This window comes from Elgaria multicarinata, chromosome 2 (assembly GCF_023053635.1).
Source record: "Elgaria multicarinata webbii isolate HBS135686 ecotype San Diego chromosome 2, rElgMul1.1.pri, whole genome shotgun sequence".
Taxonomy (NCBI): Eukaryota; Metazoa; Chordata; class Lepidosauria; order Squamata; family Anguidae; genus Elgaria; species Elgaria multicarinata.
In genome coordinates, this window is record NC_086172.1 from 123,695,795 (window position 1) to 123,711,364 (window position 15,570).

The following is a 15,570-nucleotide window of genomic DNA, read 5'->3' on the forward strand; positions in this document are numbered from 1 at the left end:
ACTACTCATTTCCTTTTTGAATTATAGATGTATTATTTATATCTAACAACTGGAGTTGCAGATAGGAAACTTTCAAATCTAGATAGAGTGTAATTTTCATATCATGCATCTCTATACCATCACTGCTTTTCTAGTTTTCCAAATACTTGCTTGTTAATTATATGAGTGTTTAATTGTAAACTTCGGGCCTACAGTGAGGCCCTCCAAAACAGCCCACAGATTTGTCATTTAAGTACTTTGTATGCACAAAAGAAGATTATTCTTGGAAGCTGCTTTTGAAACCAGGTACCTAATTTTGCAACTCCTTTTCAACTTTGGAGGAGTATTAGTCTCAGAATCTTTTTAAAATTAGATGAATCATCCTACAAGTTTCGGCTGTTTTGTTCATTATAAATTTCTTGTTTTTGTCCATGTGCTAGCTCCACTATAAATTGGAAGGGCTTAAAGATGAACTCAGGAGGAATAGAGGCTACGACTCGAGAGTAACTATTACTGCTCAAAGGAGCTGTTTTCCATTCGCAAACATTGCTTTGCGCTATGGTTATGGGCTCCTTCTGTTTCTACTCTTCATTGCAGATTCTCTTGACTTCCATTTTACTACTTTAGTATTGTCTTTACCATCTTCCCTCTCTTACCTGTGACTCTAGATCATGCTTGTTTTTCCATATACCATTCTCTAGAACCTAGAGTATAGATTGTCTCTGTGTTTGTGTTTTGTTCCTGTACTTTTTTCACCTTTTACGTCTATGTGGTTTATGTATTTTATTTTTGCCCATTACCCATTTACTGGTTTTTTCCCATCTATGAAAAACAGCCCCATTTCTTTTGCATACCACATCTTTGGAGTTTCACTGTCTCAATCCAAATCATATTCTGTCTTTCTCTTTCGTTTACTTGCATACACACACACACACACACACACACACACACTGCACAGATGTACCATATTATCTTTTTGGTCCAGAATTGTTTATAGTGGATTCAAGAAAACAATTTTCTCTTTTGTTAGTATATATATGTGTGTGTGTAATCTTGGGGCAAGGGGAAAGCAATTCTGGGCCAAAATGTGACATCATTGATGTTGTATTTAAAGTAAAACTGTGTAGTAATGTTTTTGTGGAAGGGTTTGTTTTGTTTTTGCTTTTTTTAAAATGTAACTATTTTTTTCAGGGAAGGATAACCATAAGCCACTCTAAGTTGCAACATTATTATCATAAGTTATTCCATCGCAATAAACAGACGTGTTAATGATGTAGACTCCAATTCGTTGTGTAGATGTATGTTTGGGGCAAGCTGCTGTGGAACAGAAGAAAGAGGTTTAGAAATAAATTATGTTTCTGTTATCATTGGGTTCATATGTAAAAGATGGTTGTGTACTCAAAAGTAACCGCAGGACAGCATCACAGGTTTCATTCCCCCCCCCCCCCCGCCTCAGTAATCTCCATAGTAAACGTGGTTCACTTACAGCTAAATCTACAAATAACAATCTGGAAGATTTGACTTTTTATTTCCTGATTTCTACAAAAGATGATGATGGAAGTGTATAAAATTATGCATGGTGAAGAGAAAGGGCACAGGGAAGAGTTTTTTTCTGCCTCATAATACTGGAACTCAGGATGATTCCATGAAGCTGATTGGTGGGAGATTCAAGACAAATAAAAGGAAGCACTTCACACATTGCATAATTAAACTATCAGCTTCACTAACCACAAGGTACAGTGTCTGGCACCAACTTGGATGGCTTTAAAGGGGATTAGACAAATCCATGGAGGATAAGGCTATCAATGACTACTAGTCATGACAGCTATATAATATGTCGAGTACCAGAAGCAGTATGTCTTTTTATACCAGTTGCTGGGCAATATGAGCAGGAGGGTGCTATTGCGCTCATGTTCTGCTTGTGGACTTTCCATAGGCATCTGATTTGCCAGGGTGGGAATAGAATGCTGGACTAGATGGGCCTTTGGTCTGATCCAGCATAGCTCTTATGTTCTTCGAAGCAACAAATATTTTGAAAGGCAAGCTGTTCCATTAGCGGTACATACAAATGTTCTGTTCCCTGATTCAGCCATCAATACATGTTGAAATTCATGCACAGATCTCTTACATTTAGGAAATCCACATGAATTCTAGTGGGGGAGTTATCTAGCTGTGCACTGAAGAATTCACACCTGGTTCAGCTCCCTCCATTGAAATGAGGCAGGTGGAGTGGCTATCTTACATTTGGAAATACATTTGGCCCTGGGAGGAAATCCAGCCCAATAATTATGTTCATAATGTTAACTCTGGACTGAAATCTAACTTACACTCTTTCCCTCTAGTTGTATTACTGAACAGTAAAGGTCAAAAGAAAACTGTTCATGTTATTTGCAGGATGCTATTTTAGCTATAGATTTAGTTGTATACATAATGGTATAATGTGAACTACACAAGTGTCATCATTTTCACTGGAAGTGCACAAGCATAGAAAAAAGAAAACTTTCAAGCGGTCACCCAGTTACTATTTTTAGTGGCTCCCATAGTATATGCATGCATTGGTATCCCTGCATTTTCAGCAAATTATCACACCATTGGCTCCTGAGCATTAATTCTACATAGCTCTAGAGCAGCTGTTGTATAGATTCAACTAGCCAATGAACTGGTTCAGAATAACACTAAAATTTAATTTAGAATTATGTGCACATTCCCCTCTTGTCCTTTCATGCTCCAGAAGAGATTGGAAGCACATGCTTTACTTGTACACTAACCAGAATTCCCTGCTATATTAAGACTCAAAGAACTCTAAGAACTCTGGTTAGTTTAATCTATGATTATTGAATGAGCTAGGATCATAAACCACAGTTCATCCTAATTTCATGTAGGATGGCACATAGGAAAGGAGGGAGGGAGAGATGGAGTAGGCAGAGAGAAATCTCTGCAATCGACATACCATCGGATATAGCTCCACATGCCAATGGGTGGACCTTGATTGACTTTTCATGTGGGTTATAGGAAATTATAGGAAAATAATTCCCCATTCTTGGTTTAAACCAAAGTTCTTCAAAATCAGACATAATGGGGAATTCTGGTTAATTAAGACACAAACTTTCAGTCTCCTCTTCTGGTGGACAAATAGGGTGGGAAGGGAGGAAAGCACAAACCCAAGATCCGCCAAGGTTTGAACTCATAATACTAAACTATTGTTTAGCATGACAGCCCAGTATAATGATCACCGAAACAAAGTCCTTGTTCCATATAGGTCGCATTTAAGCATATACTGCCTAGTTGCCCAAGGAGTGCCTAGTGGCAAATTATATTATAGATTAAGTAGGTGCCATGTTTATACTGGCTTTTAAAATGTAAAACAATACACTCAAGCCAAGCATAGCATTTCTTCAAAATAATCTTAAACATCTGTACAATATAAAATCTATTGTCTCCAAAGGAAAGTGATTGATCCAGTTGTGAAACAAAATTGCTAAAGGTTGCCAGAACAGAAGAATTGTTTCATAGAACGTTTACTGTTGATAGCGTGGAACATCCATAAAAACAACTTCAAGTATCTTTGACAAAATGTTAATATTTTGTACTATTCAGTGTTTCAGAACAAAATGTAAGAACTAGAACTAGTTACCTTTCTCTCACCATTATGTTTGGAATGAAGTTAGAATTTAAGTCTGTTATTGAAGTTGAATCTGCATCTTTACATTAATCTTAAATTTTTATCCCAAAAAATTGCTCTACAGTCTGTTTTATGTTTAATGTTTCCATTTGATTTAGACAGTCAACCAACAATCACAACGTTAAATATGTGTCATGTAATAGATATAACTGGTAAAGTTTTCTTTAAAAAAAACGTAGTATAGCCTCTATCTCCACCTCCCAGGAGCTTGCCCATTAAATTTCCATAGCCACTTATGCCTGTTTGATCTGCCTCATCAGTTCTATGTTTGTCTCTGCAGGTCCAGTCCAGGTGCAGCAGTAAGGAGAACATCCTCAGAGCCAGTAAGTATTGCATCCTTGTGTGTTTATTAGCAAATGGTAATTCCCACTTTTGTTTTATCTCTACAACGGCAAGCATTATCTCTATAAACTGCAAGCTTTTTATGATTTTGTGCAAAGCACAGAATGGGATGCAGAACTGAGAATGTCTGCTTTATTTTCAAACTAATGTTTTAGGCTTTGTATGGCTGCAGAATATGCTTGAAAATATATACAAATGCCTGATGAGATCTCGGAAGACAGCGTTGTAACCAAATAACAGTTCCAAGGCTCACGGATGGATTTTGATGACCTTCACACTTCTAGACTTTCCCCATGACTAGAAAAAACAAAATAAAATTCTAAAATAAGTAACAATAGGCATTGCCTTCCATTAGTTGGTGGGGGGAGCAATTCCTGGGAGAGAGGCAAAATGTCAGTTGTATTGACTGCATTCAGATGAAGTAATAAACTGTGGCTTATTGCTACATGAAACAAGCCTTGGACTTGTGCGCCCCCTCTGCCGCCAACATGACTGCAGTGAGATCAGAAGCTTTCACTTCTGTTTTCAGTTAGCCATAGTTTAGTGTTATGTTTGAATCCTAAATTGTGGTTAATCTTAACTATGGTTTATCGAAATGTTCTGTTTCAGCCACCAAGCACTGTTGCAGTCATTGGGCACTCTGAGGTTCTTTACATTGTGAGGACATGGGAAGCCTACCAAACAGGAATCAGGTTTCCCAGAGAGACAAGGTGCAGGTGCTAGAACAAGATAAGCTTGCCTGTATGTTGCTCCAAGAAGCAATGGATTGGGCCTGTTCAGACAACACGCTAAACTGTGGTTAGACTGCTAACCCTTTTGTAGCAAATGGTTAGTGAGCATTACTGTGGTTATGTAGCTAGCACAGTTAGCAATGGTTCACACAACGCACTGGGCCCGTTCAGAAGTCACCTTGTTGCTGGTTATGGCTTTTGTTTAAGCAGCAAAGTTTAAGGTGTTATTTGCAATGTGTTTTGCTAAACCCTGGTCACTTTCTAATCCCAGTTGGACCATCTGCAGCAGGGTTAGCGGCTATAACCATGGCTTAAACTGTCATGTGCAACAGCACAGCTTGTGGTTAGTGCTAACTCCAGAGAACCACAGTTTTGCTAACCACAGTCCCTGAAGTGTCGTCTGAACAGGCCCATTAAGTCATGGTATACACTACCCGCTAAGCCATAATGTTTAGCTCAAAATGCTTAACCACCGTGGCTTATCGTGTTGTCTGAACAGGGTCATTGTGACTAGTTTGGACATCCTTTAGGCTGGCTAGCTCTGCCTCTGTATTAATTGAAGAATTCTCCCCTAAAGGGACCTTCTGTCTTTCAGCAGACACTGAAGTAGATGAGGCATGGTGATATCTTCATGACTAGTTTTTCCCAGTGACTCTCCTGAGTCCCTTATGATAATTTCATTCCAGGGCACCAATCAATCAATTACAGAGCAAGTAGCCAAATTTCTGAATCTGGATATTCTCACTAGGCTACTCATGCTTATTTGATTATTTCTTTTAAATTTATTGATTATAGGTTTTACAGATTTTATATTCTTCATTTCTTTATTAACATGTATTTTTATTGATATGTGTGTACTTCACATGATGTATTACTGGTCCATTGACTGTAAATGAAGAATGGTTGATTGACTAGTTTCCTCAAAATCCTAGTTTGGAAATACAACCTCCTCTGGCTGAAGAGAGCTGTTCCCTGGGGCTTTCCTAGAGAACCAGATTTTAAGGAGATAGAGATGTCATAATTCTGTTCTATTACAAGCCGTCTCCCTGAACTGTTAACTCAGGAGCCTCATCCTCTGATAATGTAAGGTCCTCAACCATGACAGTAAATCATAGGGCCTGTTCAGACAACATGCTAAGCCATGGTTAGACCACTAACCCTTTTGCAGGAAATGGTTAGTGAGTGTGTTTAAACTGTGGTGATGTAGCCACCACGGTAAGGAATGGTTCACATGACACACTTAAGTCATGGTTCACATGACACACTAAGCCATAATATTTAGGTCAAAATGCTTAACTACCATGGCTTAGTGTGTCATCTGAACAGGCTCATAGTCTAAATTGGCTTGTTTCAGTAAAACCATAGTTAATAATACAGTTTGTTGGTTCAGCCATAATGCTGAACTGTGGTTAGCTATAAGGAAAGCTTACTAGAGGAAGGAATGTGGAGTTGATGACCCCAAGGCGCTTTACGTAATGAGAAAACCATAGTTTATTGTTATGACCAAATGCATTGATTGACTTCCACCAATCCAAATGTTTTAGGGTAAGCACAGTCAGAAAATGTTTACTGCTCCTCACAGCAAGTCTGAAACCAGACATTTTATGATGGAGGGGCCTTTGCAAATCAGTGCAAAACTTCTCTCTCTCTCCCTCTCTCTCTCTCTCTCTCTCTCACACACACACACACACTGTCTCTGGCCCTTTCTACACCTAAGGATTTTCCCAGGAAAATGGAGGGATCATCCCTACCTTCTCCCGGGATCCCCTGTGTGTCATTTCCATGCACAGGGATGATCCCAGGACAATCCCTGGAAAAAAGGCAGGTGTAGAAACGGCCTCTGTCTCTATCTCAATAATATAAATATATGAAAAAGAAGTACGAACTGCTTATCAATCATTCTGGCTGCTTTTCTGTTTGTTTGTGCTCGCTCTGCAACGTGAGTGTGGGTTTTTCAATTATTATTATTTGATTCCTGTTCATTAATACTTTTTTGCTGTGTTGTTTTATATATATTTTATTTTTTATTTCTTTATTGTACACCAGTTTGTGCAGTTTGAGTGCCGTTGCACTCATTCTCTAGAACACTGCAAGGCATGAACAGTTTTATTTATATTGCATTTCTATACCGCCCAATAGCCGCAGCTCTCTGGGCGGTTCACAAAAATTAAAACCATTCAAAGTATAAAACAACAGTATAAAACAATAATATAAAATACAATATATTTACTTCTTATCAAGCAATCAGTGGAATTCGGTATCTGTAAGAAAAAGATAGAGACTGGATTTTTTTAAAAAATGAAAGCTCAAAATTCAGGGTTGGAATTTCAAGGAGAAAATTCTCACTGATTTTTCTTGATTCTTATTTGAGGTGAGAATTACAAGGACCCTAAATCTTGGATCTAGATCAGAAATATATGTTTCTGCTTCTCTAGTTATCATACAACATTTCCTAGGACAATCCTCTGAAAAATACCCTAAATTGCATCGTTTCTATAGGATTGTCACAGACGCTTTCCATTGTGCCTCCTAGCATCAAGTGTGAAGTGATGTTTCTAGATCTTGTTCTGTCTTTGTGGCACATTATACTAGTTTAGATTATAGTAAATTAGTAGTTTTAGCATCATAACATCTGTGGGGGCCTGCCTTCTTCTTGAGTTAGAATTTCAACGCTGATTGGATGAAGAACTCTTAGATGTCTATTTGGGCTTCTGTTTATTTATATTTATATTTATAATATTTATTCTAGCAGCCCCACTGCCCCGTCTGAATTAATGGAATTGAGGTGTTGTAAAGTAAGGTTAAATGTTTACCAGCTCTAAACAAGAGTGAATGTTTTACTCTTTCACTTGCATTCTTCTTTTGGATTAATTTCTTATTTTTTGTTCTAAACAATATAGATGCAAACCAGATATGCTATACTGTTCTTCCACACTGATCCCAGCAATACATTGTTTATTATGTTTTAATGTTCATGCTGTTACAGGATTTTTCCAGTGTTTGGGCAGTCAATATTTCATTAGGTTTGTTGGAAAAAATAAAAATAAATTCTCGTCCTTTGTATGAATGACAATTTCCTCTTCAGCATATCCATTCCTTTGAAGAACACAATGAGTTATTTTAGGCAGTCGACTTAAACCTGTTAGCAGTTGCAGCATGGAATCCCACAGGGCTGGAGAACAAACTCTGTAACCAATGTTCCCCTTGAGAGCAATTACACACTACAGGGTTTTTTTTAAAAATAAAATCTGTAGCTGACTTGTCCTGTTTATCTTCTTGACTTTTTCTTTCAGAATTTTTAATCTCTTGAGGTTGAGTAATAATGAATGACTCTTTAAAAGATGGCAAGCTTGAGAAATTTCAGTTAACAGATATTATTTGGGGAATCTAAATTCCCATGATTTCAACCACACGCAGAGCCAAATAAATTCAGACTTTGGCCTTGTTATACCATTTGATTTCTGCCTTTTTTTTCCCCCAAGTGAGTGTTATGCCTAAAAGCAAATCATGGTCAACCATGAAAACTATTTAATAAACAACATCCTCCATAATTCACTAAATGTGAGGATATTTGGGCATTAAGAAAGGGAGGGGTAAAAACTGTTTTTCCAACACTAATGCATTTTCTTAAATCAAAATTGGCAAAATATTTCTTCAGTATTTTATTTATTTATTCAATTTGTAGACTATTTGATTATATCTTCAAAGCCATCTTGAAGCATTTCTTAATAATCTCTGTTGCCACTAGTACTACAATCTGGATACCACAGACTGGATTTTATCCAGTCTTGTGCTTAGTGGAGTGTTATTGGTGTTGGAGAAAAGGGAGAGAGTGGCATTTTCCCCGACTTCTTATTCTCCTAGCAGCCCCCGTCCACCACCGCCCATGTTGTTCTGAAGAGTTATAGGACACTAAAAGAGTTACATGACAACTGGCCCTGAGGACTGTAGAAGGAAGAGGGAATCAGATAAAATTGCCACTCTCCCCCTTTCCTCCAGTGGGAAGCTTCTGATAGATTCTGGTTACCTCCACAAACAAGGAGCCCTTCTGGTCACAGAGCTCCAAATCTATATCCAATACATTTTACCAAGGAAATTCTCTTTCGGTGGTACCTTTTTTCTTTTTCTTTGTGCTTCAGAATAAAGAAGTGCTTTAGATCCACTGAGCCTTGGAGAAGAGAGAATCTGTGTATAGTATCAAAATTCTGGCTCCAGTTCTGTTTCTTATTCCTAACCCATACTATGAGAAACATGCTGAAAAAGTGCTTATTTCATTGCTGTATAGATGACTATATTGGCATTTGCTTTTTCCTTCATTTGAGTTTCATTGGCTGTTTTATTCTTGATAAAAAATAAATAAATGAAGTACAATTGTACAATCTCAAAGTAACAATTTTTGCTTCAACCGTTTTCTGCTTTTAATTAATTAATTAATAGATTTATTAAAAGGCTGAGACTAATTTGTCCTTGAGATGGAACTGCACATTCTAATGTCATTCAAATGTTGGTACTTCAGGATATGGTATTTCATTGTATTTGAGCATGTGAGAGCTTTGAGAATCTTCAGAGATTCAGGCCAGCTCTTGGAGATATCACTCTAAGTTTTGTAAAATAAGATACCTTTTAGGAGATATTTGATCTCTTTTGCTTACAAATCAATAAATGCTCTATAGTCATCAATAAAACCAATGGATTTTTCAGTAGAGTAGTACTTTCAACACTGTTTAAAATGTTTGATTCTGCTGATTACATGCTTAATTCCGAGTTGTGTCTACATTTTTTTCTTTAGTGCAGTACACTTTTAATTAACAGATCCAAGCTGGTGTTTACATTCCACAATGGGATGTATTTGAGAGTTTGTTTGCTGTATTGTTGGTAAGCAATTGTTATTGGGGGGTGGGGAGAACCTGGTATTATCTTTCTGAGAATATAACAGGAAAATGTTTCTAATTTTCATATTCCTCTTCTGCAGGTCATAGTGCCGTAGACATTACAAAGGTAGCAAGAAGACACCGTATGTCTCCATTTCCATTAACATCTATGGACAAAGCCTTCATCACGGTGCTGGAGATGACCCCAGTACTTGGAACAGAAATAATAAATTATCGAGGTATTTTATATCACCCCAGGCATCCAGAGAGAAGACTGTTTGATTTTCATTTAGTTTATTTTGAAGTTATACTTATCTCTTTGGGGATTTCAAAGTGTTTCATATGCATTATGTCTGTGATCCTTACAACGCTTTGGTTGGAATGGATGTGTAACTACAGTGTGTGGGGATGTTGATTCTGAGAGAATATGAATTCCAGCAGAGGTGCAGTTGAATCCCTAGTATTATTATTATTATTTAATTATATAGCACCATCAATGTACATGGTGCTGTACAGAGTAAAACAATAAAATAGCAAGACCCTGCCGCATAGGCTTACATTCTAATAAAACCATAATAAAACAATAAGGAGGGGAAGAGAATGCACCAAACAGGCACAGGGTAGGGTAAAACTAACAGTAGCCATAGGCATGCACAACACATTTCATTAGGGTGTGCACCCAGGGATTTTTTTTAAAGGTGAACATTTATTGAATACTCAGTCATAAAGGACATTTTATTTATTTATTTGTTTATTTATTTATTTATTAAACCCTGTAGACACTGATGCCCTTCTCCACTATCGGCTTGCCTGACCACAGGAGGGCCATTACAGGTGAGGGGTGGAAGGAGGAGATGCTCCTCAAGCCCTAGCATTGATGGGACTTCGTAGCAACGCTGGCCAGAGGAGGGGTTTAAGAGGCAATATTAGCCTTCAGGCCCCTTTCCTCCTGGCCTCTTTGAAGGGTGGCTCCCAGCAGAGAGGCTCCTGGCATAATGATTCTTTTGCACTCCTGCCTGGAGCATCAGCCTGCTGTTTGGAGCAGCGGAGCAGCCAGAGAGCAGCCGGAGGACCATTCCTGCTGCATCTGGACCCCCCTCTGGATCCCTACTCAATGCCCCCCCCCAATTTGGTGCTTAATGATTGAGACATTAGGGTGTGCCTGGGCACACCTGGCACACCCTTTGTGCACACCTATGCTAGTAGCAATCACCAGGTTCCTGTCATAAAGTCTGACTGTGCTCTAGGACTGTTCTCTCACAATATCATGAGCCAGGTCATATGTAGCCACCATCTGTTGCTTGGAACTAGTGATGTTGGAGAAATCCGCAATGGATTTGAATAAGTTCAGATTTCTATTAATCCGACTTGAAGATTCTGAAGGAGACTAGCTTTTTCCTGAGTCACGCAAATTCTGTGGGCTAGCGGACCAGCTTATTCAGTTTTGTGAGCATTAACACTATTGTGAATTAGAACAATCACAATGAAATTTTGGTTTAAAAAAATAGCATAAAATCTGATTCTGTCAATGAGCAGATGACAGAATGAAAGATGCCTGACAATCCATGAAACACGGACAGAACAGATTTAATAAAATCTATACATCCCTATTTGTAACAGATCTGAAGGATGAGGGACTAGAGCTGGGAATAAATTACTGTCTGGGACAACAAAAACATCTGTCCCAAAAGTGAGAGGCAAAGGCAAGATCAGGGATGATACCATACCAGCATGGAGTCCTTAGAACAAGCTAAGTCTTTTGCCAGAGAGTTAAATCAGAGGCAGGAATGTAAAAGAATAAAGGTCAAACTTGAATGCGGGGAATGAAAAGCAGCAAGGTGAAGATGCAGGTGCAAAATTCAAGAAGGTTATAAGGCATGGCATCACCAGGGTTTGAAAGCCAAGTAAGCAAAGGACTCCAGGTTACCCTGAAAATATTTATAGCTGGCAGGGAGTATGAAGTGATCAATTGCTTACTTCCGGCTTGGGGTAGTATTGTTGCCTCTCTTTCTTGGACAGTCAGAGTTTAGCAGTATGCATACTATACTTAATTGGCAAATCATATAGTATTTTGGGCTAGAATGCTTTTACATTGGCTTCAATAGGTTTTTATGCGAGGAAAATATCTGTAAGATGGCATGCATCCCCCTTCTATCCTCTTCATAGTCATGCAAACTATGCTGCATAATGGTTGGGAAGAATTGCTAATGCAGCACCAAGATCAGGGCTGGATTGAAGTGGTACCTTGACAGTTGATTTTATGAGACATTTTCACCTTACATCAGTTCACAGTGGCTCTTGTTTTTTGTGAAATGCCTGTCATTCTTCTTTATACATGTTAAATTATATAGTTATTTGAAATTATTATGGAGCTCATGAGTATGTGAAGGAAGCACCTTAGGAGTTCTGTGAAACAGAAAACAATCATTTATATTGTGCAAAATAAGTGAAATTATATAGAAGTGATACTACCACTAACATAAATTATATTGCACTACTGTAAATGACCTTTGCCACGACACCAGTAGTTATTAGCATTGTATCAAATGTCCAACTGGGTCTGCAAGAGCAGCAGCGCCCCTGCGTCCAGCCCTCATGAGCCAAGTCGGACCTGCCCAGCACTAGGACAGACCCTGACCCGTGTCCTTTGCCCTTTTCCCCCCACTGCAAGGCTACCTTGCCTAAGAGGGCCTTTAAGGCCCTGATTGGTGCCGGGGGGGGGGGGGGGCGGGGCGGCGGCAAAGAGTGCTTCTCAGGCTTCCAGAAAGTGTGCATTCCCCAACCATTATTATTATTATTTATTTATATAGCACCATCGATGTACATGGTGCTGTACAGATAACACAGTAAATAGCAAGACCCTGCCGCATAGGCTTACAATCTAATAAAGTTGTAGTAAACAATAAGGAGGGAAAGAGAAAGCAAACAGGCACAGGGAAGTGTAAACAGGCACTGGGAAGGGTGAAGCTAACAGTATAGAGTCAGAACAAACTCAAAGTTTAAAAGCTATAGGGAAAAGAAAAGTTTTTAGCTGAGTTTTAAAAGCTGTGATTGAGTTGGTAGTTCTCAAGTGTTCTGGAAGAGCGTTCCAGGCATGAGGGGCAGCAGAGGAAAATGGTGCCTCCTTGGGCCACACCTCCTTGGGCCACACCTCCTTGGGGCAGAACAGCGTGAGCAGGGCTTTGCGAGCTTGCTGGGCAGCTCCCCCACCCCTGCACGAGTTTTACAAAGCTGATGTGACAGCTTTTGGGAAACCCATTGCACCAACAAACACTATTGGCATTGTACAAGAGGTCACTTATGCTGGTGCAATGTAATTTACATTAGCCGTAGTGTTGAATAATATATTGTCCAGAATCTGGATTACCTTGGCACACTTTTTCTTTTTTTTAAATTAAGAAGAGAGAAAGCGTGTTGGTTTTGGTTTTTGCACACACAGTACACAGAGCACTGATCATTAGTTCTCTTCCTGGCGTTTTCCAGCTACCAGACTTAAGGAATTGTGGTAAGACTACTTTCCATACTGTGAAAAAACTTTACCTCGTGCCCTATCTGTTGTTCTTATTGATCATTTGTGGAATACCTTTTAATATGCCTAAAATCAGCAGAAGATCACTGCTTTTCTTCTTTGCCTATCAAGTGCTACTAGCATTGTGCTAGCCTTGCTTTACATTAGCACAATGTCTTTAGTACTGTGACAGCATTGGATACTACTAAGAGGGTACACCTGGATGAGGATGGCAGTTAAAAGTAGAAGCAAGAGGGTGGGAAACATAACTGGGCTTGCTTACTACATTGATCTTATGATATCATGCAGTGGCTAGGGATATACAAGAATTTTGTTTCTGTTCACAAATCGTGCATTCACAAGCCCAAATGCAAGCAGGAGTGCTTTTTTTCCAAGAAATGTGTGCAAATTCCTGAAATTGCTATCACATTTTTAAAAATAAGGTGTTTTTTAAACAATATGCACTTTAAAAAAAACACATTTTAAAAATTGCTTTAGTTAGTGGGGGGAATGTACACTTTTGAAAAGCTTCAAAATGAATGATCAAAGGATTTTGGCATGCTGGGAAACCGCTGGTTTTCCTATCCCTAGCAGAAGCAGCGCACTCCCTGAGACATATAGGGCGCCACCTTTCCCTAACACCTTCTTCTCTGTTAATACTATGAAGGGGGAGAAGAAGGGAAAAATCCCAGACCAAGGTCACGTGTAGTTTTCTACAGAGACAACATACCTGGCCCAAGTAGTCTCTCAATGTAGCTTCTAATAGGGAAATAAGAAATGAAAGAATGGGTAACATATGGAAGGAACGTGTCCAGGAGAGTTATAAAGTCACCCAAACTATACCCAGATTTTTCTACTTGGATAAGAATCTTCGGCCCAGAAGAAGATAATCTGGGCCAGAAATTGTTACTGCCTTCCTCTTTGTTTCTCAGTGCAGCATACAAAAATGCGCACTCTAACTTGCCTCCTCCCTCTACTTTGTCCAGTGTTACAAATGGAATAAGAGTGCCATGAATAAGCGAAGTGTCTATATTAGAAAGGTAACAGTTACATCCCCTTGTTCCACACTGATGCCCTTTTTAACATCTGCCGAGAGAGGTCTCTTTGAGATCCTTTAGCTACATTATGCAAGATCTGGGAAAGTGTGTAGCAAATCTTTTTGATGATAAAACTCACTGCTCAGGGAAGCTTTTCTGAGCACAAGCTTGCTCAATTTTGGAAAACATTTCAAATAAGAATTTTACTCAGGTTTTTCTGTTTAGTTTTGTTTTTTATGTTGTCTGTCCAGCAGGATTGGGATTTTAATGTGATTTGGTCCTTTGTCGTTTTCTTGTATTTATAATGGGATTGTTTATTGCTTTATCTTGAGCTTATCTAAATTAGGTGGGCATATAAATAAGGTAAGAGGAAGTCATGATACATTTACAAGCTATAAAGGTTCAGTGGAAACAGTCTAAAGAGTGCGTAGATCCTGTTTCAAAGGGCTCAGAATGTCAACAAAGAAAAAAGAGAAATTGGGAAAGATGGAACAAGAAAAAGAGGACAGGAGTTTCTAAGTGTTTGTTTTTTTTAAAAAAAAAGTTTAAAATTTAGAAAAATTGGCTTTTAGTGTTGTGAAGATAAAATATGGAGAGGGAAGGCTTATATGCCACCATGAACTCCTTGAAGAAAGAGTGGGATGATGATGATGATGATGATGATGATGATGATAATAATAAATCAATGTATTTGCTCTTCTGTTAACTTGCCCTTACTCTCAACATTGTACATTTAATTCAGTGCTTCCATTTTAATCTAAATATTGCTCTTTGCTTTTTCCCTTTGTTCTTGAATAAATTCTTCCAATCACTCTCTGATTTTAACAGCTTCTTTTATGAGAAGTATCATGCATATAAGATGTTAATCTTTTGAAACCTTCTGTAGTCTGAGTTTGCCAACACATGTTCATATTCTCTCTCTCTCTCTCTCCCCCCTCTCTGTCATATATATATACTATATATTAGATGGGATGGGCAGAGTCCTTGCCCAAGAGGTTTATGCAAAAGACAACCTACCACCCTTTCCAGCTTCAGTAAAAGATGGCTATGCTGTCAGAGGTAAATGTCAGTGATTTTGACCATGAAGTGACATTTTAAAAGTTGTTTATATATGCTGTATGGAACACCAGGTCCAATGGTGCCCAAAGGCAGGGGGTCACATTAGTCTTTGTCTTGATAAAATTGATACAAACATAACCAAAATGGCCTTTCAATATTTGCTTTTATTACTCTTTAAAGGTTTGCTTATTTGAGATTTACAAGTTTTATTCCATTCATTTGTCCTTTGAGGGATTTATGAATTAGTACCCAAGGTGGAGGCACATATCCTGCTTCTACTATTCTGTAGAAAATGCCCATCTATGCATAGCTGAAATATATAAAGATAAGTCAAGTCTATTTTTTTTCATTTTTCTATCAA

At 38.5% G+C, this 15,570-nt stretch overlaps 1 protein-coding gene across 14 annotated transcripts in view; it reads left to right on the plus strand.

The window, feature by feature from the left end:
• GPHN (gephyrin) overlaps positions 1-15,570 on the plus strand; it is a 310,420-nt gene that overhangs the window by 259,862 nt on the left and 34,988 nt on the right. For all 14 annotated transcript variants that reach the window (XM_063117550.1, XM_063117551.1, XM_063117554.1 and 11 more), the window contains 3 exons: positions 3,942-3,984; positions 9,707-9,844; positions 15,117-15,209. In XM_063117550.1, coding sequence (XP_062973620.1) covers positions 3,942-3,984; positions 9,707-9,844; positions 15,117-15,209 — 274 coding nt within the window. The remainder of the gene's footprint in view (positions 1-3,941; positions 3,985-9,706; positions 9,845-15,116; positions 15,210-15,570) is intronic.